Below are 27001 nucleotides of genomic sequence, written 5' to 3' on the forward strand. Positions count from 1 at the left end.
ATATGCCTTATCTACAACACTGAAGTTTTTATGTGACACTTGTATGAGATCTTCTTAAATAAGGTGCTTGTGAAATTTATAGGAAGCCCTTTTTACCTGAACAGTCTGGATGGGTAACTAACACAGTGGTGGTAAGAGTCCTACTAGAGCCCTCAGCATTTAAAAAATGATACACATGGCCTTCAGTGTTTTCTTCACCACTTTCGTGGTACAGGGCCATTGTTTTATTTTTAAGTAGGAATCCTTTTTCTTGCATAAACCATCCCTATCTTCTTGACTGAGAGGTTCGAAGACTTCCAGTGAATGGCCTTCATACTTGCAGAACCTGTACCCAAATTGAGTTGTCGTATCAACAGCTCTTCATTTCTAACCTTTTTCTTCCCATTCTTCCTCTAAATATCCATTCTTTATTACAGTTCACATGCATGTATGGTTGGTTATCCAGTAGGATTAGTTTAGCAGGTTCAGTAAAAATTTATTAAACACAGTATCAGAACAAGGCACTTTAAAAGCCCTTACAGTCAGAGTTTATATCACATAAATTAAAATAATTGGGACACATTATGATATATAAGCTTCATATCTGTAGTATAAACAATGACTTCTATAGATGTTCTGGGAAGTAAGATTGTCTCTATTTAAGATAACCAAGGAAAATTTGAGCCAAGTCTTGAAAGATGAATAGACCATTTGACAGTGAAGTGCCTACTCTGTGTACTAGTTGTGTACAAAAATAATTTCATAGATACAGTAACTCCCATAAAAATACACATGTTGAGACGGAAAAAACCTGAGGAAAAATTGTACGATTGCTCTTTAAAAAAAAAAAAAGAAAATACTACATAGCTCATACTGTCATCCAAGACTATATCCCAAGTCAGCAGACTCTAAATATAGCCATTTAGGAGTTTAATAGGTAAATCTGACAAATCTGTTAAAGAACATTGAGACAGAAAAGTGTTTCCGTCACACAGGTCTGTCAAAGATATGCATACATTGTTAGGAACGGGAAAGTTAAAGCGCATGGTGGGCAGACAGTACTCAAAATGGTTCTGTGATCAATCAGGGTAGAAGTAAAAGTATTTCTTTGATAGTTCCCCTTGCATTTTGAGAAGGTCTTTATTACCTCCTTTAGTACCTCCTTTAGTACCTTTATTACTGGGTTTTATTCCTTTCCTTTGCTCTTTAGAAAATATTGGAAAAACTGTAAGATGTAGTGGATTAGAAGAATGAGACCAGTAACTGAAAACAATTATACTTGACACATATGAGATATCTGATGTTAAATTAGTATCAAACATTTCCTAGATTGGAAAATCTTGAAAGAAAAGACATATGGATATTACTATATTTAGCAAAATGTGTATCCCCATATCATTCATGTACCCACATAGGCAGAAGTAAGAAGTCAAATGAGAAACCAAAGAAAAGGAATATGGAGAGTGTTTGTAAATTGACGTGTCCATAGAGATTGGAGAGAACATTACATTAAAGAGGAGTAAAATGCATGACTGTTTGCAGAGAAACTTCAGAAACTTGAGAAGAATGTGTTTATACAGCAAAAAAGGCAGATGGAGTAATCAACAGAAGACATGCGGTGTGAATTAGAATATAACAAGGAACTTGGTGTGTATCAGGAGAGGCATAGTGTGCTTTCAGGCTAGAATTTAATTTTACCATTAAAAGTATAGCCCTAGTGACACTCCGTATCTTCCCAGTCTGCGTTCTCACAGAACAGAAGGGAGTACACAGTCTCTTGGAATCTGACTAAACCAGTCTTCTGTGTGGACTGTATTCAGCCTGTGACCCCAAGAAAATTTTCTAACCTTCAAAATGCCCTTAGATATTTTTTATTTGATCATATATATTCTGAAACATATTCATAGCAATGTGAGTAGCAAAAACTGATGAAATATAACCAGTGCTGTGTGCATATTTTCAGTTTAACTGGCTGTTTGTGTTGGAGCTTCATTTATTTAGGCCCATTAAAAATTTAGATTGCTAACAGCAGTGATTTCTCATACAAATCAGTAAGTACCAAATATCCCAAGTAATTACAAATTACCAGTCTAAATCATAGTTCATAGTTCTCTACCTTTTCTGAGGTGGAAAGATCTTAAGTATTCAGAATTTATTTGCTTGCTTGTTTGTTTGATGTTTCTGGGAATTCACCATTTAAATTGCTCTCTACCTGCTATGTTACCTTTCTCAGTAACATTATCTATAAAACATGCAACTCCTTTAGGAGTTCATTGCCTAAATTGTTCATTTTTCTCATCGTTAAGTCCTGGTCCCCCATCTTTTCTCACTACCAAGTTGATCTTATATGAACACAGACTAGAAATCATTGTAGAAAATTCCCAGCGTGCATATGTCCACCCCATCAGGATTTATGGGCTTCTGAGGAGCAGTGGCTGAGAAAACAGAAGAATCTTCTCTGTGGTACTGTGGCTTTTACCTTAAATTGAAAGTTGCCTGAGAGTAAAGGGAATACTGTACTGTATACAGCTGTTTATAAAGGGAGGCCTCCTCCCTCCCAAGAAGCTTCTTCCATGGAAACAGCTCTGGACAAGCCCAGGGGTTGCCCTGTCTACAGTCATGGCCCTTCATTCTAACCCCTTTGCTTCTGCTTGCTGGGACAGAAACCAAATAAACAAAACATTCACAGCTAATTAGCAGAAGGAAAAGCTTCTAAAAGACTAGGAGGCATTTGCAGCAAGCTTAGTTGCCTGCCCTTCTGCTCAAAGTTAAACACAGATTTTCCAAGGGATAAGGAAGCTTACTTTTTTAGTATTCTTAGAACTTTTTGAAAAATTTTGCAGACAAGCACACTTTACATAGAGAATACATAAACCAGTGAAAAAGTTTGGGAAAACTCATCTGAATTTTTATAAGGCTGAAACTGCTGCTACAGAAGGACAAAGGGATACAGGAGAATTGGAAAGACCTCACAACATAACAAAGATTCCATTCCTTCCACCCTCTGAAAGGAGGCCATAAGATGCAATTATTCAGAGGTCCAAAGACAGAATATAAAGTAGAGTTACGTAGAAAAGATTTTAAAACCACAAAATGTTAGTTAGTTAGGATGTTAGAGACACACAGTCTCATCCATATTTTATAGCTGAAAAAATACTTAAGACTCAGATTGGTGAGACCGTTTGCCCAAAGTGACACAGTTAGTTCATGGTAGAAATGAATCTTAAAGCAGAGGAAAATAAATTTAAAATATAAGAAATACAAAAGCTTAGGCTAAGTTTTTTCAGCTGCTGGATAGTGAGCTTGGTAACTAGTCTCATGGTCTGTGAGTAAGCTATCTGATCTTACATTCTCTGTATGGATATTGAGGCAGATTGTAATTTTTATAAAAGTTGTAGAGGATTCTTACATTGAGTTGGGGCTGAATAGATGGCTTCTGTGGTCTCTTATGTCTCTTAGCCCAAATGGAAAAGTCACTTTGGGCCTTCTGTCTCTTAGAATATACTGACTCAGGCACAGGAAAACAGCTTCTTGTTTTCTGTTTTATTTTTATTACTCTTGTGAACTTAGTATTGTTATAGTTCTATACAAAGAAAAACTGACTCTTACTCAAATTATGAAATTTAGAAGTTTTCTTATATTCTTCACTGTAATTTTATACATTGTATGTAATTACATATTACATGTAACTCTTGAGATTATGTGCATGCTAAGTCGCTTCACAGTTGGACATGACTCTCTGCGACTCCATGGACCCTAGCCCACCAGGCTACTCTGTCCATGGGATTCTCCAGGCAAGAATACTGGAGTGGGCTGCCAGTCCCTTCTCCAGGGGATCTTTCCGACCCAGGGATTGAACCTGGGTCTGCCACATTGCAGGCAAACTGTTTACTGTCTGAGCCACCAGGGAAGCAATTTTCTACATTGTACGTAATTACACATTACATGTAATTCTGAGATTATAATATCAGTCAGTTGGAGAACAAAATATAATAATAGAGCAGTTGAATTTGTGGGCAGATTTTCAAAACTGCACTTAAACGATATTCTCCTGTGTTGAAGGTTGTATGTAAGCTTCAAACAAGAGGTACATGCTGTCACACAGTCAAAGAGCAATGGAGTGTCCTCCATCCTTCTTGCACCTGCCTCTCTTCAGAGTTCTTCCTGGAGGAGGAAATGGCAACCCATTCCAGTATCCTTGCCTGGAAAATCCCATGGACAGAGGAGCCCGGTGGGCTACAGTCCATGGAGTCGTGAAGAGTCACACACGACTGAGCATCTGAGCAGAGTTCTTCCCTGGTGGTACTGTTTTCCTGCTCGTACCACTCTAAATTTAACCCCCTTCTTTCCTAAGACTTTTTTTTGGATGGTTTAATATTTTAAAGTTTATGTGGAGAAGGAAAAGTAAACTGAAACATGACAAGCAGTGCCGCCTCAGCATGGTATTTTTATCACTTAAGTGTGTTTCAATAATGTTAAAAAGAAAGGTTTGTAATAAGGGTTATCTTCCATCTCATAGCTAACTAACCTTGGGAATACTATATCTTCACAGTTTAGCTAAATTATCATCATTATTGAGCCTTTCCTGATCAGGCCAACTGAAAATTTCCCATTGTATATTCTCTGTACTAACTCTGTAGCGCTTGGTATTTATATCAACCAGGATAGACTATGGTAAGGTGCCGATTATCTTAAAATTCCAGTGACCTGAACTTTGTTTTCAGTGTCTTCCACTTACGTATCATAAGGAGACATGCTGCTCTAACTTGCCACTTAGGGACTCAGAATAATGATGTCTTTACCGTCTTTTGGCTGAATGCATCCAGGGCCTGTGGCCTCCTTGCTCTCTATGGCAGGAGTGAGAACTGAAAATTTACACAGCCTTTTTTGGTATTTGGTTTGAAGTGACGCATATTTCTAACCATAGCCTGCCCAGAACTAGCCCCATAATCCCATGTAATCTCAAGAGAATAAGGAAATGTGGGGAAACAAATAGAACGTTGGGTGAGCACTACTCTCTCTTTACATATTGAGTTGGCCATAAAGGACTTCTGCTTTTTAAGTAAAAAGACACATTTTTCATTTAAACTAAGTACTTTATAAGCAGTGTGTTCCACTACCTTCGGCCATTTTTTCAGGCAACTTCATGATTCCATCTTCTCAAAACTTCTTATCTTTTTGAGCAAAAAGCTGTTCCAGGTGCCTTTTTGAGTCTTTCAGGGAATAGAAATTTTTTCCCTTAAGTGAATTTTTAAAGATCAAAATAAATGGAAATCTGAAGGTACAATGTCTGGTGAATACAGCAGATGAATCAGAACTTCTTAGTTAAGCTGTAACAGTTTTTGCCTGATATTCAGAGAAACACGTAATCTTGTAGTATCCTGATGGAATATTATGCATTTTCTGTTGACTAATTCCAGGCACTTTTTGTCCAGTGCTGCCTTCAGTTGGTCTAACTGAGTGCAGCACTTGTTGGGATTAATCATTTGGTTTTCCAGAAGGAGCTCTTAATAGAGGACTCCCTTCCAATCCCACCATATACACAACATTACTTTCTTTGGATGAAGACTGGAGTTTGGTGTAGTTGGTGATGGTTCATCACTTATTACAGTCTCTTCTGTTCCAAATGATTAAATGGTATCCACTTTTAATTGCCCATCACAAGTTGTTTTAAAAATAAAATGTCTTTGTTACGTTTCAATACAGAATCGCATGCAGAAATATAGTCAAGGTTTTCTTTGCTTAACTTGTGTGGCTCCCAAACATCAAATCCATTAACAAAGCCAAGCTAGTACAAATGATTTTCAGCACTTAATTTGGATATTTTGAGTAGGTCAGCTGTGTCCTGCGTGGTACAGCATTGATGTTATCAATTAATATCTCGATGTGATCACTGTCAACTTCAACTGGTCCACCTGACCGTGGAGCATCGTCCTGTAAGAAATCTCCGGCATGAAACTTCACAAACCATTTCTGACATATTCGATCAGTCACAGCACCTTCTCCATTCATTGTACAAATCTTTTTTTTTGCGTTTCAGTTGCATTTTTACCTCTCTTGGAATAATAAACCCTAATATGCAAAAAATGTTGCATTTCTCCTTCCATCTTCAATACTAAAGTGACTACACAAAAATTCACCAATTTGATGTTTTTTTAATTAATCCAGAGTGATATGACAGCTGTCACAATACAATCTAACGATTGTTTTGAATAAAGTTAAAGACAACCAAGAGCTATTAGAGCTGTCTTATGGGAAAAAAAAAAACTGAACAATCTTTCTGAGGGTGCAGGGAATGTTAAAGGGCTGTAAATTCTTAACCTGAACCTCTGTTGAAATTTTAAGTATATATGGGCATGGGAGGATGAGTAAGTCAGGTGTATGACATCTGTGCCCTTCAGAGACCCCAGGAGAAAGCTTTAATTTGGATAGGCATGGCTGAAAAGAGAGAATCCCATTCTGTGGTTTAAGTGTTGAGGCATTTCCATCTGAATTGTGGTAGACCAAGGATTGAGTTTATTCCTTCACTTCCTGCAGAAATAAAACCCTGTCAGAAGGGTCTATAATTTATCTGCTCTAGGAATCACGAAGTCTGGGAATGTTACCCTAGAGTTATCCTTGATATCTCTCCTTTTCTTATTCCATACCAGTCAGTCATCAAGCTCTTTCATTTCTTTCTTTACAAATTTCTCACATCTTTCAATCTAGTTCAGTTCAAAAACACTTATTGAGTGCCTTCTGGATTCTAGATACTGTGCTCTGAGCATACAAGTTCCCTTGTCTCAAATTTCTCATTTTCTAGGAGAGAATACTGCTATACAAGCAACCATAGAGATAAGTTTAAATACAGAAGCAGTATACAGGAAAGGATTAGTCTTCCAGGGAAGGTCAGAAGGATTTGCACAAGAGGAGTGATTCTTGAATAGGGTTTTCAAGGATGAATAGGAGTTCTTAAGAAAGATAGGGGAGCAAAATACTCTAGTTAGAAGGCAAAGCATATAGAAAGACATAGAAGCATAGCACAGTAGCCTGGCAGCTTGAGGTAGTACTGTGATAGAATAGATGAAGTTTGAGTCAAGAGGTGTTGGAAATGATCTGGTTTTGCTTTTTTCACTGTTAGGAGCTTCATATGCCTGGAACACCAGCTTGTTTATTTCCATGTCTGTGATTATTGAAGGCCTAGTCTTTTTTTTTTTTTGGTACTCTGCTGAAGTCTCACCTATCGTAAATGCCCCTCCTTGAGACTTTAGCTGCTGTGTCTTGACGCCTAAGTATTTGCATACAGTATGTGTTCTCAGTCCTCAGCTCTCAGTGGAGTGACGTCTTTCACTTGTATCTACGTGGTCATAGATGTTTCATAATCAGATTTGCATATAGTGATTTTGAAAATCTTTTGGAGTTAAGGGACTAATATGAAAATACTGTTTGTACTTTGTCACAATAATATAATTTACTGTACTATCAAATAATTCAGTTCAGCAAGTGTATTTTTCTGATTTCTGTCCACACACAATATTGAGAAAATATGCAATAGAAAAAAAACAGGAAGAGAATATCTCCCTTACGTTTCTGAGAGAAAAGGCTTTACTTAAACATATTTAATACACTAATATAATTTCTGGCTTTCATTAATTCTCTGAGAGAGACAAATCATAGAGAACTGCTTATTCAATTTCTTCTCTTCATCATTAAATTTGAAAACATAAACACAGAGGAAAACTACTTATTAAATGAATATGCTGCTTTAACTTGAAGTTATATGGAAAATACCATCAAAGGAAACTGACTTTTATGTTAATTTATTTGTAACTTCTTTCTTCAGGATGCTGGGCAGTTTTATGCTAAATATAAAGAAACGAGATTGAAGGAAAAGGAAGATGAATTGACAAGAGCTGAACTTGAAACCCTTCAAAGTGAGTTTTAAACATTGTCTTACTATATTAACTGTATTATATAAAGCTGATTATTTAAATTTGGATTTTTCCTTAAATTCAGTAATAATTAAATTTTCTGTGCTTCCTGCTACTCTCTAGACTTACTTGCACTTCATGTACTACATGTGCAAAATACTACATTAGTAATTTCTGAACCACCCACAACTCAGTATCAGAAGGAGGGATAAAATTATCACGGGGTCATATATTTCCTTTCATCTGTATGTTTGTGTGCTTAGTTGCTCAGTTGTGTCTGACTCTCTGTGACCCCATGGTTCCTCATTCATGGGATTCTCCGGGCAAGAATACTCGAGTAGGTAGCCGTTCCCTTCTCCAGGGGATTTTCCTGACGCGGGGACTGAACCTGGGTCTCCTGCATTGCAGGCATCTTCCTCACCGTGTGAGCCACCAGGAAAGCCCTGTTTAATCTGGGAGGCATCTAAACTCTAGAAAGTCCTTAAACGACTGCAGTCCAGTGCTGCGGTTGTCGTGAATGTTTAGTGGTGATCACCAACTTGCTGTAAGCCTGAAAACGTCAGTGATTTTTGTTTTGAAGGTCTTTGTTTCATTTGTATTATTGTTATATAACATGAAAAACCTTGACTAAAGTATCAGTATGTTGATGACTTCCACCAAACACTGGAGACAGTTCTTGCTGATTTTAGGAAGAGTTGAACATACTGTTAAAGAAGGCATTTTCCCAGCCCTGGTCATTCTAATTTTCTATATCTACATCATTCCCATACATTCTTCCTTTTATAATGTTTTAGTTTTTTTAACATGGTTTTATTTTTATCCAGAGCATTTAATACTACTTAACATTAATTAATAAATTAATTTTGTTTACCATCTGGTCCTCCCAATAGAAAGTAAGCTTCATGAGAGTAAGGATTATATCTATTTTCTTTAATGTTATGACTATCTAAGGACCTTAAAGAATCCCTGGCACACAGTAGGTGCTTAATAGGTAATTGTTGATTGAACTCACGGAGGGGAAGTCTTCTGTTTTATTTTTAATTTCAATATGAATGTTCTTGGTTCAAACTTCATTCCCCTCCACCTACCTAGATTCCTAGAGAAGTGATATGGACTAATGTGGGCACAGAAAACTGTACAAACACTCTTAATACTCAGTCACGTCACACCTACAAATGTATATAAATACACAGCATGTGTGATTTACAGAATAACTTGCATGCCTTAGCTATTCGTGCAGCCCACAGAAGTCATTTAGCCAAGGGAAGCTGGAAAAGAGCAACTGTGTTATTAGTATTCCCATGCAGTTCACACTTTCAATATACAGAAAAATAGCTATGGCAATTACCCTTCATAAAGTGAAAGTCTAGCTTTCTGCCTTTACCTAAATACCAACCATAGTTTGAGAATAAAGGAGGACTATGTTGTCTCCGAAACCAAGTTTGAGAATAAAGGAGGATTAGGTTGTCTCCAAAACCAGAGTCCATTGCCACTACCTAAATGTGTGACTTTGAGGAGTTTATTTTCGTTTCCTTATCTGTTTAAAAAACCATGTGGGACTAGATGATCTCAGTGTTAGTTTTCTATTGTTGCTTAACAAATGGCCACAGATTAGTGGCTTAAATACAAATGCATTATCATACAGTTATGTGGGTTAGAAGTCAGACATGAGTCTCACTGGGCTAAAGTCAAGGTTATCACACAAGGCTGATTCCTTTTCCAGCTTCTCGAGGCCCCCATGTTCCTTGGATCGTTGCCCCCCTTCCTCTTCCTTCAGAGCTAGCAATGTTGCATCTCTGATTATTCTGTAGTCACATTTCTGCCTGATCGTAACGGGGAAAAGTTCTCTGCTTTTAAGGACTTGTGATTAGATTGGACCAACTTGGATAATTCAGGATAGTCTCTCCTGTCTTAAGGTGCTCAAGTTTAATCCCATCTGCAAAGTCTCTTTTGCCATGTAAGGTAAAATATTCGCAGGTTCTGGGCATCAGAACACAGTCATGTTTAGGGGACCATTTTTACCCTCTACAACCTTCTGGTATCTGGGTAGCTTTAGAACAGGGACTTTGTTTATCATCTTTGTGTCTGCAGCATTTAATATAGCATCCTGGCACATAATAAAAGTTTAATAAATGGATGAATGACTAAATAGATGAATTAATGTAACTATGAATATTAATGAGTTAATATTAATGATGTAGAAAACAAACTTATGGTTACCAAGGGAGAAGGGGGAGAGTTAATTAGACTAGGATTGACATATACACAGTACTATATATAAAACATAGATAACTAATAAGGACCTACTATATGGCACAGGGAACTCTTCTCAACACTCTGTAATAGGGAAAAAGTCTATAAGAGTGGGTATATGTATATATGTATAACTGATTCACCTTTTTATACAGCAGAACCTAACACAACCTTTTAAATCAACTATACTCCAATAGAACAATTCAACTTCAGCTTCTTCAGCGTTACTGGTTGGGGCCCAACCAGTAACGCTGAAGAAGCTGAAGTTGAACGGTTCTATGAAGACTTACAACCTTTTAGAAGTAACACCCAAAAAAGATGTCCTTTTCATTATAGGGGACTGTAATGCAAAAGTAGGAAGTCAAGAAACAACTGGAGTAACAGGCAAATTTGGACTTGGAATACGGAATGAAGCAGGGCAAAGACTAATAGAGTTTTGCCAAGAAAATGCACGGGTCATAACAAACACCCTCTTCCAACAACACAAGAGAAGACTCTATACATGGACATCACCAGATGGTCAACACTGAAATCAGATTGATTATATTCTTTGCAGCCAAAGATGGAGAAGCTGTATACAGTCAGCAAAAACAAGACCAGGAGCTGACTGTGGCTCAGACCATGAACTCCTTATTGCCAAATTCAGACTTAAATTGAAGAAAGTAGAGAAAACCACTAGACCATTCAGGTATGACCTAAATCAAATCCCTTATGATTATACAGTGGAAGTGAGAAATAGATTTAAGGGCCTAGATCTGATAGACAGAGTACCTGATGAACTATGGAATGAGGTTCGTGACATTGTACAGGAGACAGGGATCAAGACCATCCCCATGGAAAAGAAATGCAAAAAAGCAAAATGGCTGTCTGGCCTTACAAATAGCTGTGAAAAGAGGAGAAGCGAAAAACAAAGGAGAAAAGGAAAGATATAAGCATCTGAATGCAGAGTTCCAAAGAATAGCAAGGAGAGATAAGAAAGCCTTCTTCAGCGATCAATGCAAAGAAATAGAGGAAAACAACAGAATGGGAAAGACTAGAGATCTCTTCAAGAAAATCAGAGATACCAAGGGAACATGGTCATGCAAAGATGGGCTCAATAAAGGACAGAAATGGTATGGACCTAACAGAAGCAGAAGATATTAAGAAGAGATGGCAAGAATACACAGAAGAACTGTACAAAAAGATCTTCACGACCCAGATAATCACGATGGTGTGATCACTGACCTAGAGCCAGACATCCTGGAATGTGAAGTCAAGTGGGCCTTAGAAAGCATCACTACGAACAAAGCTAGTGGAGGTGATGGAATTCCAGTTGAGCCATTCCAAGTCCTGAAAGATAATGCTGTGAAAGTGCTACACTCAATATGCCAGCAAATTTGGAAAACTCAGCAGTGGCCACAGGACTGGAAAAGGTCAGTTTTCATTCCAATCCCAAAGAAAGGCAATGCCAAAGAATGCTCAAACTACCACACAATTGCACTCATCTCACACTCTAGTAAAGTAATGCTCAAAATTCTCTAAGCCAGGCTTCAGCAGTGTGTGAACCGTGAACTTCCTGATGTTCAAGCTGGTTTTAGAATAGGCAGAGGAACCAGAGATCAAATTGCCAACATCCACTGGATCATGGAAAAAGCAAGAGAGTTCCAGAAAAACATCTATTTCTGCTTTATTGACTATGCCAAAGCCTTCGACTGTGTGGATCACAATAAACTGTGGAAAATTCTGAAAGAGATGGGAATATCAGACAACCTGATCTGCCTCTTGAGAAATTTGTATGCAGGTCGGGAAGCAAGAGTTAGAACTGGACATGGAACAACAGACTGGTTCCAAATAGGAAAAGGAGTACGTCAAGGCTGTATACTGTCACCCTGCTTATTTAACTTCTATGCAGGATACATCATGAGAAACGCTGGACTGGAAGAAACACAAGCTGGAATCAAGATTGCTGGGAGAAATATCAATAACCTCAGATATGCAGATGGCACCACCCTCATGGCAGAAAGTGAAGAGGAACTCAAAAGCCTCTTGATGAAAGTGAAAGTGGAGAGTGAAAAAGTTGGCTTAAAGCTCAACATTCAGAAAATGAAGATCATGGCATCTGGTCCCATCACTTCATGGGAAATAGATGGGGAAACAGTGGAAACAGTGTCAGACTTAATTTTTCTGGGCTCCAAAATCACTACAGATGGTGACTGCAGCCATGAAATTAAAAGACACTTAGTCCTTGGAAGGAAAGTTATGACCAACCTAGATAGCATATTCAAAAGCAGAGACATTACTTTGCCAACAAAGGTTTGTCTAGTCAAGGCTATGGTTTTTCCTGTGGTCATATATGTATGTGAGAGTTGGACTGTAAAGAAGGCTGAGCGCCGAAGAATTGATGCTTTTGAACTGTGGTATTGGAGAAGACTCTTGAGAGTCCCTTGGACTGCAAGAAGATCCATCCAGTCCATTCTGAAGGAGATCAGCCCTGGGATTTCTTTGGAAGGAATGATGCTGAAGCTGAAACTCTAGTACTTTGGCCACCTCATGCGAAGAGTTGACTCATTGGAAAAGACTCTGATGCTGGGAGGGATTGGGGGCAGGAGGGGAAGGGGACGCCAGAGGATGAGATGGCTGGATGGCGTCACTGACTCGATGGACGTGAGTCTGGGTGAACTCCGGGAGTTGGTGATGGACAGGGAGGCCTGGCGTGCTGTGATTCATGGGGTCGCAAAGAGTCGGACACGACTGAGCGACTGATCTGATACTCCAATAATGGAGAAGGTGATGGCACCCCACTCCAGTACTCTTGCCTGGAAAATCCCATGGATGGAGGAGCCTGGTAGGCTGCAGTCCATGGGGTCACGAAGAGTCGGACATGACTCAGCGACTTCACTTTCACTTTTCACTTTCATGCATTGGAGAAGGAAACGGCAACCCACTCCAGTGTTCTTGTCTGGAGAATCCCAGAGATGGGGGAGCCTGGTGAGCTGCCGTCTATGGGGTCGCACAGAGGTGGACACTACTGAAGCAACTTAGCAGCAGCAGCAGCATACTCCAATAAAAATTAAAAAAAAAAAGTTTCAACAAATACAATATAATATTCAGGTAAACTGTATAACTGTTTAAAGCAGACTCTGTTTAAGAGGGGGAAATTTAGGATGCTAGAGGATTACATATTAAGAGTGACTGATGTGTGTTTTGAAGAATAAGGGTGGACAAATGATTATACTGCTATATTAATATATCCAGAGATGCAAGCTGGATTTACAAAAGGTAGAATAATCAGAGATCAAATTGCCAGCATCCATTGGATCATAGAAAAAGCAAGAGAATTCCCTCAAAAAATTTACTTCTGCTTTATTTGATATGTCAAAGCCTTTGACTATGTGGATCAAAACAAACTGGAAAATTCTTAAAAGAGATGGAAATACCAGACCACCATATCTGTCTCCGGAGAAACCTGCATGCAGGACGAGGCAGCAGTTAAGAACCAGACATAGAACAATGGGCTGGTTCAAAATTGGGAAAGGAGTACGTCAAGGCTGTATATTGTCACCCTGCTTATTTAACTTACATGCAGCAAAATGCCAGGCTGGATGAAACACAAGCTGGAATTAAGATTGCCAGGGGAAATATCAGCTACATCAGATATGTATATGAAACCACTTTAATAGCAGAAAATGAAGAGGAACTAGAGAGCCTCTTATTGAAAGAGGAAAATGAAAAAGCTGGCTTAAAACTCAACATTCAGAAAACTAAGATCATAGCTTATGGTCCCATGACTTCATGGCAAATAGATGGGGGAAAAGTGGAAATAGGGACAGTCTGTATTTTCTTGGGCTGCAAAATCACTGTGGATGGTGACTGCAACCACAAAATTAAAAGACGTTGCTCCTTGGAAGAAAAGCTATGACAAACCCTGATAGCATATTAAGAAGCAGAGACATCACTTTACCAGTAAGGGTCCATATAGTCAAAGCTATGGTTTTTATAGTAGTCATGTGCAGTTGTGGAAGTTGGAGTGTAAAGAAGACTGAGCGCTGAAGAATTGATGCTTTTAAACTGTGGTGTTGGAGAAGACTCTTGAGAGCCCCTTGGACAGAAAGGAGATCAAACCAGTCAATCCTAAAGGAAATCAGTCCTGAATATTCATTGGAAGGACTGATACTGAAGCTGAAGCTCCAGTACTTTGGCCACTGATGCGAAGAGCCGACTCATTGGAAAAGACCCTGATGCTGGGAAACACTGAAGGCAAGAGGAGAAGGGGTGGCAGAGGATGAGATGGTTGGATGGCATCCTTGACCAAATGGACATGTGTCTGAGCAAACTCCAGGAGATAGTGAAGGACAGGGAAACCTGGTGTGCTGCAGTCCATGGGGTGGCAAAGAGTTGGACACTACTTAGTGACTGAATAACAAAACCAAAGATTAAAACGGAAGTTGGTATTATAGCAATTGTTGAAACAGCTTAAATTAAATTAAATAAATCCATGAATAAATGAAACTTTAAATGTAACTTTTATATAATTGTTATTTTTAAGTAAAATTGTTACATAAAATTTTTCTAAGCCTTTTCAGTTCAGTTCAGTCTCTCAGTTGTGTCCAACTCTTTGTGACCCCCATGAATCGCAGCGCTCCATGCCTCCCTGTCCATCACCAACTCCCGGAGTTCACTCAAACTCATGTCCATAGAGTCAGTGATGCCATCCAGCCATCTCATCCTCTGTCGTCCCCTTCTCCCCCTGCCCCTAATCCCTCCCAGCATCAGGGTCTTTTCCAATGAGTCAACTCTTCACATGAGGTGGCCAAAGTATTGGAGTTTCAGCTTCAGCATCAGTCCTTCTGATGAATATTCAGGACTGATTTCCTTTAGGATGGACTGGTTGGATCTCCTTGCAGTCCAAGGGACTCTCAAGAGTCTTCTCCAACACCACAGTTCAAAAGCATCGATTCTTCAGTGCTCAGCTTTCTTCATAGTCCAACTCTCACATCCATACATGCCTTTTAAGACTAGTCAAAAAGTGGAGGTGAAGGGAATCCACATTTATAGGAAGAGAAAAATGTCAAACTAAACCAAAATTTACCTGTGGAGGCAGTTTGAATACACTAATTTCATTGCTTTCATAGTCATGTTTTCATGACTGTTTTTCCAGAATTGTTCAAAGACTTTTGTTCTCCCTAAGAATTTGATAGCAGTTCTCATGCAGATTTAATAATGCTTTCTTTTTAAAATTTTTTAATTGAAATAAAGTTGATTTACAGTGTTTCAGGTATGCAGCAGAGTGATTCAGCTATATATATACTCTTTCAGATTCTTTTCCATTATAGGTTATTGGAAGGTATTTAATACAGTCCCTTGTGTCATATGGTAGGTCGTTGTTGGCTATCTGCCTTATATGTAATGGTATATATAATATGTTCATCTCAAAGACCAAATTTATCCCTCCTCTTTTTTCCCCTGTGTAACGGTAAGTTTGTTTTCTTTCTCTGTGAGTCTATTCTGTTTTGTAAAAAAGTTCATTTGTATCATTTTCTAGATACCACATATAAGTGGTATCATATGAAATTTGTTATAGTAATTTGTTATTGTTTAATTAAAATATTATGTAAAGAAACATAATTTACAATAGGTGAATATCTGAAAATTCTCTGTATGCCAGCAAAAATGTGTGATGGTCTTCTGAAAAGTTTGAAAATTCCCCATGCCCGATTCATGTCAATGTATGGCAAAAACCACTATAATATTGTAAAGTAATTAGCCTCCAAATAAAATAAATTAATTTTTTTAAAAGTTTGAAAATTTATTACCAGGTTATGGTTTCTTCAAACTGAAAATGATGAAACTAAATGCCAGAAAGCTTATTAAAAACAATACTCATCCTAAACTCTGAGTAATAAGACTTTTGTTGCTCATGTTTTGGTATCAGTTCAGTAATAAATTTATTAATAGAAAAGGTGAAGGTATCAACATTAACAAAGTTAAAGAACAGTCACATTGCTGTTAATAATGTCAAAAGCTGTCATGTATTTTTAAATGTTGTCTCTCATGGTTACATGCAAAGAATCTTTTAATTAATTTTGTTAACTTCATTACAGTGTTCTATGTTGTATACTTTAGAAGTAATACATAAAGGCCCCAAATCCCCCAGTGTGCATTTCATTTGCCCCCATCCTTCTTAATTTTAAAGACCATCACTGGAATACTGAGTTCATAATAACATTTCCATCTGCCTAATTGAGTAAATGCATCTCATGCAGATTAGCAATAGCTATTTTATGCTGCCTGTTTTTCATGACCTAATTGCTAATCTGCCCTCAAGTCTTCTGCTTTACTGCCGAGACTGTGTGCAGCGTCCTCTGAGGGCTACCCCAGAGTTACACTGAGTGGGGTGTGGTAGTCTTACTAAAACGGTGTTTTAGGGGGGGAAGTCTGAAAAGGGTAATGTCTTAAAAATAAATATGTATCTTTCTCTTAGGAAGTCTTTATGGGAAAAAATGTGATCTATTTGGAAATTTTTAAGCATTTTCTCTACTACAAACTTTTAATCAACTTTATGTTTTTGCTATAAATAAATTGAATATGTATTGATATAAGATTTTTTCAGTGTTAATATTTTATACATTCTGAGTTTTAATCTAAGTCAATAGATGTGAGTTCTGAGTACTATAATGAAAACCCATATTGTGAATGGAAAAAAAATGAGTAATTCTATAAAGAAATTGATTGAAAGGCTAAAATTTAGACAAAGAGGGGATCAACAGTAGAAGGAAAACTCAATAGTTCCCTTTTTTCCCCTCTGTACTTATATGAGTTAAGAACAAAAGCAAAATCAAGTAATCAAAATCCTTCTTTTTTAAGAAGTAATTTTTTTTTTATCTGAAGAAACAGTTGTTCCAGACATTATGTTTTTCTTCTGGCTTTGTGGTCCCCACCCCATACCCCAGTGATGGGCCCAAGTAGGATTGCCAAGGGGACAGTAAGAACATGGTAGACAGAATTTGCCTCTTTAGGGTGGCAAGACGGGAAAGCATTCACCTTCCCTAAGGTAATGGAAGACAGATTTCTACAGAAAACTCAGGCTCATGACGAAAGGAGATTCTAGTGCTTATTTTTAAGTTGATTCAGGGACTGGTGGAGAAGAGGACAAAGGAGATAGGGCAGATGTAATCCCAATGGGTTAGAACATTTTTCCTTTGATGATATAGGATGCTCATGGATGGAAGATTCCTCTCTGAGATAACTTATGAAAAAGTAATATAACAAATCACTAACTCCAGTACATTTGGAAACATGACCAAATAAAAACTCTGTACCTTATATAATATTCTGTTGTATGTGTATACCACATTTTGTTTATCCATTCATTTGTCATTAAACACTTGGGTTACTTCCAATTTTTAGCTATTGTGAATAATTCTGCTGTGAACTTGGGTGAACAAATATCTCTTTGAGCCCCTGGTTTCAGTTCTTTTGGATATATATCCAGAAATGGAATTGCTGGATCATATGACAATTCTATCTTTACTTTTTTTTAGGAACTGCTACACTATTTTCCATAGCACTGTACAATTTTACATTCTTACCAACAGTGTACAAAGTTCCAATTTCTCCATATCCTTGCCAGTGGTTTTTATTGTCTGGTGTGTATGTATGTGTGTGTGTGTTTCTTGTAGCCATTTATTTTCTGGTTGGGGTGTGTGTGTGTGTTTCTTGTAGCCATCCTAATAAGTGTTTCTTTGGAGAAATGACTATTCAAGTCCTGTACCCAATTTTGAATCAGATTGTTTATTGAGTTTTAGTAGTTTTCTGTATATTCAGTATATAATCCCTTATCAGATATATGATTTACAAATATTTTCTCTCATAATATGGGTTGCCTTTTTACTCTATTGATATCTTTTGATGCACAAAATTTTAAAATTTTCATGAAGTCTAATTCTATTTTCTTTCATTGTCTGTGCCTTTGGTGTCATATTAAAGAAATCAGAGTTTTAGATCTTACACTTGGGTCATTGATCCATTTTGAATTATATTTTTATACCTTTAAATTAGCCTCATATGTCATTTAAGTTACTAATTTCCTTTTATGGTATCAGGTTTTTTTTCAAGTCACCATTTGAAAAGCTTGGATATATACAGGTACTGATACAGTATAGGATAATACGGTACTCAATACCATGTAGATTTTTAGATACGGTAACCTCCTTTTAAAGTAGAACTGTTCCCATAACACTGTATTCTTAATACACATTTTTTTTTTTGGCCATTTTTTTCTATTAGGCTGCTTATCCTGTCAGGTTGTAAGATCTCTTTATGTATTCTATATATGCATATCTTCTGTTTGTACTCTGCATTGTAAATTATCTTCCCAAATCTGTTCTCTCTCGATCTGTTTATTCTGTCTTTTATCTTTGTAGCATCTGGGTTTTCAGTCTTAGTTAAGATTTCTGCTTACTTTAAATAGTATAGTTAGTATTTTAGGTTTCTTTTTCAATATTTTCATTGTTTTGGTTTTTAAATTTAAGTCTCTTCTGCAACTGTGATTTATTTTTGGTATACATTGTAAGGTTGTGTCCACTTTTCTTTCAAATGGATATTCATTTGTGCCAGCAACATTTATTAAATCCTTCTTCCACTGAACTGAAATATTTATGTTCTCTGATCTGTTCTAGGAATTTGTCTCTTCATATGCCAACATCATATTAATTTTATTATGTTGGTATTATAGTACATGTAAACACATATACATACACATACACAGGATGGAGAAGATATGGTTCTAAGGATGGATGAGTTTGACAGTAGTGACCAAGAGTAGAGTTGCTTCTCAGTGTCAACGCTAATCAAAAAGGGATTTAATGGAGAGGCTAGTTGATAAACTGATAATCATCTGTTGATAACTACCCTTGATGCTGCCAGATTATATTTTGCATTTGTAAAATACTGAAAAGATGAATGTATACCCTTAAGAGCTAGTTTTCTGCCAAGTAATGTGTTGCTGCTGCTGCTAAGTCGCTTCAGTCGTGTCCGACTCTGTGCGACCCCATAGACGGCAGCCCACCAGGCTCCCCCGTCCCTGGGATTCTCCAGGCAAGAACACTGGAGTGGGTTGCCATTTCCTTCTCCAATGCATGAAAGTGAAAAGTGAAAGTGAAGTCGCTCAGTCGTGTCCGACTCTTAGCAACCCCATGGACTGTAGCCCACCAGGCTCTTCCATCCATGGGATTTTCTAGGCAAGAGGACTGGAATGGTAGGGTATATATAATTTTCCTCACATCAACTTGATGAGGTTAGATTTAACTCCCTTTTACAGAATGAAAATGGACACTTATTCTAAGGGTTAAGTTACTTGCCCTGTATTGTGCAACTCTTAGGTAGTAAAGGCAGGATTAAAACACTAATGCCCAGGCTCTTTTCACTATGTCTATGACCATGAAGTGTTTCATGAACAGTACTTTGAAAACTAAAGATACACACAAATTGATATGGGGATTATATAATAAATCATCTGTCATCAACATCTATGAGTTTTATTTTAAAACAATGCCATGGATAATGCACAATAAAACTTAAAGCTGATATAAGTAAAGTAATTCTATTTTTATGAAAGAACAATATATATGTTCTTTCAAGATAAGGTCTATGAATAAAATTTTAGTTCTTTTTATTATTATTTTAATTGGTGCTTTTAAACTTTTTTTTAGAACAGAAGAAAGTTAAAATAAAAAAACCCAAACCTGAATTTCCTGTATATACGCCTTTAGAAAGCACATATATTCAATCTTATGATCATGGAACTTCTATAGAAGAAATTGAGGAACAGATGGATGACTGGTTAGAAAACAGGAACAGAACACAGAAAAAACAGGTAAATTTAAAATATATATATATTTATTTGTCTGTGTCGGGTCTTAGTTGTGGCTTGTGGGATCTTTAGTCGTGGCATGAGAACTCTTAGTCGTGGCGTGTGGGATCTAGTTCCATGACCATGGATCCAGTCCAGGCCACCTGCTTTGGGAGCATGAAGTCTGAGCCACTGGATCACCAGGGAATCCCCAAAACAGGTAAGTTTTTTGAATTTTGCTTTGAGTAAAACACATACTGAAAAGTACATAAAATATATTAATAGATATAGAGCTCAGTAAACTATCTCATGGCAAACCAAGTTAAAACCTTTGTACACTAGTGTATTAAGTCACAGGGTCAACAAGTAAATAATTCTTACATATATATATATATATATATATATATATATTTTTTTTTTTTTTTTTTTTTTTTTTAACGTCTGTATCAATTTCTAGCTCAGCAGCAGGATTGAAAACTTGAGTCACTTTACATTCTTGCCAACACTGGGTCAAGTCCACCACCAGTAAGTGCAGTTAACATTGATCACCATACATGTTTACAAAATTTTTTTGGTACACTTTTAAGATTTACTCTCCTAGCATCTTTCAGATATGCAGAACACTATTATTAAGTATCATCACTATGCTATTGCATCCCTATGACTTACTTATTTATACCCTTTCATCCATTTCATCTACTCCTCACTGCCACAACCCTACTTCTTTTAAAAACCAGTCTGTTCTCATTTTCTTAAGCTTATTAGTTTTGGGGGGGGTTGTTTGTTAAGATTCTTCTAGAAAAGTGAGATCATCTGGTATTTGTCTTTCTCTATATGATTTATTTTACTTAGTATAATGCTGTTAAGGTCCATCCATGTTGTCACAAATGGCAAGATTTCCTTATTTTTATGGCTGAATAATATTCCTGTGTGTGTCTGTGTATGTGTGTGTCACATTTTCCATATCCATTCAACCATCAGTGGACGCTTAAGTTCTTTCCATATCTTGGCTATTGTAAATAGTCTGCAACAAACATTGAGGTGCATATATCTTTTCAGATTAGTGTTTTTCATTTTCTTCAGATAAACACCCAGAAGTGGAACTTCTAGATCATTTGGTAGTTCTATTTTTAATTTTTGGAGGAAACTCTATACTGTTTTCCACAGTGGTTGGACCAATATACATTTCCACCAACAGTACACAAGCTTTCCCTTTTTTTCATATCCCTGCCAACACTTGTTATTTCTTGTATTTTTGATAATAGCCATTCTAACTAGTGAGAGATGATATCTTATTGTGGTTTTGATTTGTATTTCCTTATTGATTAGTGATGTTGAGCATCTTTTCATGTGTTGAGTATGATGTTAGCTTTGGGCTTGTCACATATGGCCTTTATTGTGTTTTGGTGCATTCCCTCTATACACAACTTTGTTGAGAGTTTTTACCATAAATGAGTTTTTGTCCAGTTCTATCAAATACATCTATTCAGATGATCTTATGCTTAATCATCTTACATTTGTGATGTTTTTTTCTTCCTGTAATTGATTTCTAATGTCAGTACCAATGTAGTAGGAAAAGAATATGATTTGATTTCAGTCTTAAATAAATTTTAGAGTTGTTTTGTGGGCTAACATATGATCTGTTGTGGAGATCCATGTGTATGTGAGAAGAATGTGTATCTGCTGCTTTTTGATGGAATGTCCTGTCTATGTTTATTAATTCAGTCTCCTCTAACATGTCATAAAGGCTAATGTTTCTTTATTTTCTGTCCGGATGATCTACGCATTGATACAAGTAGGATATTAATGTTTCCCATTATGACTGTATTGCATTGCTGTCTGCTTATCCCTTTATTATTTTAATATTTACTTTATAGATTTAGGTGCTCAGATTGACTTTTTTTTTTAATTCATAATATGCCTTTAAAATCCCTCCAAATTCATAATATGCTCTTAAAAATCCCTCCAAGTGTTTGAGTGTATCTGTAGTTTTTCTTTTTATCACTGAATAATAATCCATTATATTGAATAATAATCCAGGACAGGGAAGACTAGCTTGCTGCAGTCCATGGGGTCTCAAAGAGTTGGGCATGACTGAGCGACAACGACTGAACTGAACTGAATAATCCATAGTGGGTTAGTTCGCATGATCTAACATATTATTTCTATAGGAACATATAGTGCATACTCTATTTGAGATTTATCCATATTCATGTTCCTACAGTTTTCTCTTTTTAGTGCTGAGTAACAGTCTAGTGTATGGGTACACTACAGTTTTTAAAATTTATTAGTGTATGGAAATTTCATTTGTTTCTGGCCATTATAAATAAGTTTTCTATGAAGATTTATTGTATACATGTTTGTGTGGAATTGTGCCTTCATTTCCCTTGGGTAAATGCCATGTAGTAAAATGAAGTGGCCAAACTGTGTTCCAGAGTGGTGGTAAATTTTACATTCCCACTACTAACGTGTAAGTGCTGCACTTGCTCCACATTTTGGCCAACCTTTGGTGTTAGATATACAGATTTATTTTAGCCATTCTGTATATCTGTATTTACACCAGTACAATTTGTATTGATAATAAGCTATGTAATAAGCCTTGAAATCAGATAGTAGAAATCCTCCAACTGTTTTCTTCTTTTCAAGATTGTATTGACTATTCTATTTATTTGCATTTCTTTATAATAAATTTATAGATTCAAGTTGTCAATTTGTACAAAAGATTCTGTTGGAATTTTTATTGCAGTTGAATTGATTTATAGATAAATTTGGGGAGAATCTGACATCATAAAAATATTGAGTCTTTTGACCCACACGGTATATATCTCTTATCTACATCTTCTTTAATTTCTCTTAGGAACGTATTTAGTCAAATTTATCCCTAAATATTTCATATTTTATACTATTCCAAATTATATTTTTAATTTCAGTTTCTGATGGATTCTTAAGATTTGAAGACCTAAGTTCTAGTTTTAGCATCACTGTTTATTGCCTATATCATATGGATTTTCATTTTCTTATTACTTAACACCATACAAATAGCATGAAATTATCTTTCTACCTTAGAGATAAAAGTATGTATGTTAAAACATTTCGTAAACTGAGAAACCCTAAAACAGTTTTCCTTTTATTCCATCCTTCTTTTGGATCTTCCTGTCATTTTCAAAGTTTTCATCTACATTTAAATTTTTCTTTTGTCCTTTTATTAGTGGAAAACAAATGAAGAGAAAGATATGTCCCAGTTGACCTCTATGTTGTTTGTATTAAGAAAGTTGATTAACTTTGTTCAGGAGCTTCTCTGATAATCTCCCTAATTCGTTTTTGTTTTATCCAGTATATATTCAGAGTAGTTTTAAGTACTGTGTCTGTAAACACTCATAAAATATTGCTTTTAAATCATGTAATGGAGAGAAGATTTTATCATCATTATCTTCCTTTACATCTTGTGTGAGATATTGCCCCACGTTCTACTGTACATCAAGTTGCTCATTTAACTCTCATAAGAACCCTAAATTAGTAATATTTTTTCCATCTGGAAGGAATGTCTGATTATCAGGAAGACTGTAATATATTTAGTTCAGTCATATGGGATTGCTGTTTTTTAAGGAAAAAACATTCATTATCAGGAATTTTAGATGGCTCAACCAGTATAAGTAAATAGGCATTAATCCATCTATGGAATTTCTTAACCTTTGTAAGCTCTTGAAAGGGTTAAACCCTGGTAATTTCTCCCAGAATTTGCCATAGCTTTCATTAGTGGCAGTGCCGAAGCACTTTGAAGCAATAAGTGAAAGATAACAAATATTCAGAGTAGGAATACTGGATGAAAAGTGAAATGGAAAAGTTATTTCTGATTATAATTGTCTGACATAACTTTGTTATAGTCATTTTTTAAAAATTTCTTTAACAATGTAGTTAAATATTTTTAAGTCCAATAGCAGATGTGCCAGGTGGCTTAGTGAATAAAGAATCTGCCTTCAATGCAGGAGATGTGGGTTCAATCCCTGGGTCAGGAAGATCCTCCGGAGAAGGAAATGGCAACCCACTCCAATATTCTTGCCTGGAGAATCCCATGGACAGAAGAGCCTGGTGGGCCAGCATCTGTGGGGTCATAAAGAGTCTGACATCATTGAAGATACTGAGCATGCATGCTGGAATATTGGATGAAAAAAATAAATGTAGTTACTTCTGATTATAATTGTCTGACATAAGTTGGTGATAGTTATTTTTTAACATTTCTGAAACAGCGTAGTTAAATATTTTTAAGTCCAATAGTAGATGTCAGACATTTTTTATGTGAAAACAATCATTCATGTATATGATTTTAAAAAGTGAGGTTTTAATGAGGCAAAATAATTTCCCACCATAAATACTATAACAAATAAACTCTTCTAAAATAGTTTCTTCTTCATCCCCCTGGTGACCTAGTGGTAATGTTCTGCAGTGTTTTATGTAGGAGACCTGCATTTCATTCCTGTTCTCGTTATCTCTCTCCCTGGGGCTGCAATGAATAAAATAAGAAATAAAATCACTATCCTCCATCCTTATTGCCATGGGCTGTACCTTGTCAGATTTCATAAGCTAAGCTAGATGGGGCCTGGTTAGTACTAGGATGGAAGACCTCAAAACAAAGTCTGTGGAACACCCATCTTCTATGTAGCCACTATTTCATCTTCCTTGAACCCTTGTCTTAAAGACATTATTGTACTTTCGTCTTTACTGTTTGATTGATTTACTTGCTCTAGGGGGGGAAAGAAAGGTCTTTAAAGTAAATGCATTTCTAGTCATTTAAATCAATGCATTTATTTATTTTCCCTTTTCAAACTTGAAAGACTATTTAATTCAAAAGGTATTTGGCTGTATTCTTGGAAAAGACAGTATTCCATCTAGTGTTGTGTTTTATTGTTTAAAGTTTGTTTTCTCGGGGATTTCTCATTTTATTTGTCTCTGTCAAGTATTCTGTGTTTCTATTTGTCTTGAGAGATAGTGTTGCCCTTGTTATATAAATAATATACAACACTTGGTATTATTTTAAAAACACATATAATGTAACTGTGTGAAGATTTAAAACTTAGAGAATTGTTTCCTTAAAACCTAGATTACCTACATAGCCTAACTTTAAATTTTAATTTTAAAAAATTCAAATGCTAGTAATTTAAATTAATTAGGTCTTTGTGTATGTGTATATATAAAATATAATGCCTATAATTCAGTTAAAAATGCACTAATGTTTTAACCATGAATAAACCCAATCTGCCTATTGCTATTGCATCCAAAACACACCCAAACACCTTTCATAATTACAGATGGTACATGTGCATGCATGTACCCACACACAAACATATGTGCATACCTAAGCTCTCTAACACACTCGTTTTCTTTCTTCCGCCCATCTTTCCTTCCTTCCTCCATCCTTCCTTCCCTTCCCTCTTTCCTTCCTGATGACATTTTACACAGAACCCCAATATATGAAAGACAGATACAAAAGGCTGAGAGCTTCTCTGGTTAATGTCAAAATGAGGGAGGCTAGAGCCCCATCCACCTAGCCTCTTCCTCCTCGCGTAAGGCAAGACTCCTTGGATAAACCCGCAAGTTGTAAGAAACGTGGCTGCGCTGCCCTCCTCAGTTTCACATCCTTCCATTATACACAGAAAATTCTATGTTTTGAAAGAGTTATGGTGAGTACAGAAAAATGAGTAAAAAACAACAAATAAAATCAGGTTATTTTGAGAAAAGAGATACTTGAATAGAGATAATAGGTGGGTGAATGTAAAAAAGAGAAAGTCATTCAATTGATAAAGAAGGACATGTATATCTTTATCAGGGAAACAACTTCCAGAATGTTCCTATTTTAAAAGGTTGATGGCTGCTGTGAGCATGAGCCTGAAAAGTATTCAACAATGACTTGGTGTTTTCTTATTCTACCGTTACGCCAAATCCTCTTCATTTCTGTTTAGAATGACTCCAAACCAAACTAAACCCCCAGAGTCATAGTACTCAGTTCAAGAGGGATGGCATATTTTCTTTATGAAATACAATGTACTTTTTATGTTAAGGAAGTATTCCAGAGTTTATCTAATTTATATTTTAGTACCATTTAAGATAACAGTCCCTATATGTCATCAATGATATTTCAGAAAGTCATTTTTAAATTATTCTATATTGTTACTCATTTTAAAATAGCCATCTTCATAATAATTTTTTAGACTATCTCACGGGAGTATTCTCTATGGGAGTGGTAGGTTGATAAATTTTTTTTTTAATCGACTCTTTGGAGAGAAAAAAGAAGCCTCTATTTTAATGTTTGCCAAATTAAGTGGTAATCTACTCCCATCATGGCTGATTTGTAATTGTCAACAAGAAGTCACTGAGAGTGGAGTTGGAAGAGATATGCAGTAGTGATGTTACCATTTTGTAATACTCCCATCATGTAGATAAACTTGATGTGTATATCCTCAAGGGCATACATAATAAAATGTAGTAAAATAATTAGGAAGCAATGAATCTTGGCTATTACCTTTTTAGTATAATTTAATTATTTGTTTGCATTGATCACCAAGGAAGGCTTTCTTATCTCTCCTTGCTATTCTTTGGAACTCTGCATTCAAATGGGTATATCTTTCCTTTTCTCCTTTGCCTTTCACATCTCTTCTTTTCACAGTTATTTGTAAGTCCTCCTCAGACAACCATTTTGCCTTTTTGCATTTCTTTTTCTTGGGGATGGTCTTGATCCCTGCCTGCTGTACACTGTCACAAACCTCCGTCCATAGTTCTTCAGGCACTCTGTCTATCCGATCTAATCCCTTGAATCTATTTGTCACCTCCACTGTATAATCGTAAGGGATTTGATTTAGATCATACCTGAATGGTCTAGTGGTTTTCCCTATTTTCTTTAAGTCTGAATTTGGCAATAAGGAATTCATGATCTGAGCCACAGTCAGCTCCCAGTCTTGTTTTTTGCTGACTGTATAGAGCATCTCCATTTTTGACAGTGATGAGTATAAGCAATCTGATTTCGGTATTGACCATC

At 36.4% G+C, this 27001-nt stretch overlaps 1 protein-coding gene across 1 annotated transcript in view; it reads left to right on the forward strand.

The window, feature by feature from the left end:
• DNAJC1 (DnaJ heat shock protein family (Hsp40) member C1) overlaps nucleotides 1-27001 on the forward strand; it is a 182007-nt gene that overhangs the window by 86223 nt on the left and 68783 nt on the right. Inside the window, exons 7-8 of the mRNA XM_025264426.3 lie at nucleotides 7802-7892; nucleotides 19832-19995. Of these exons, the coding sequence (XP_025120211.2) occupies nucleotides 7802-7892; nucleotides 19832-19995 (255 nt within the window). The remainder of the gene's footprint in view (nucleotides 1-7801; nucleotides 7893-19831; nucleotides 19996-27001) is intronic.

The sequence above is a fragment of the Bubalus bubalis genome, chromosome 14 (assembly GCF_019923935.1).
Source record: "Bubalus bubalis isolate 160015118507 breed Murrah chromosome 14, NDDB_SH_1, whole genome shotgun sequence".
NCBI classification, from domain to species: Eukaryota; Metazoa; Chordata; class Mammalia; order Artiodactyla; family Bovidae; genus Bubalus; species Bubalus bubalis.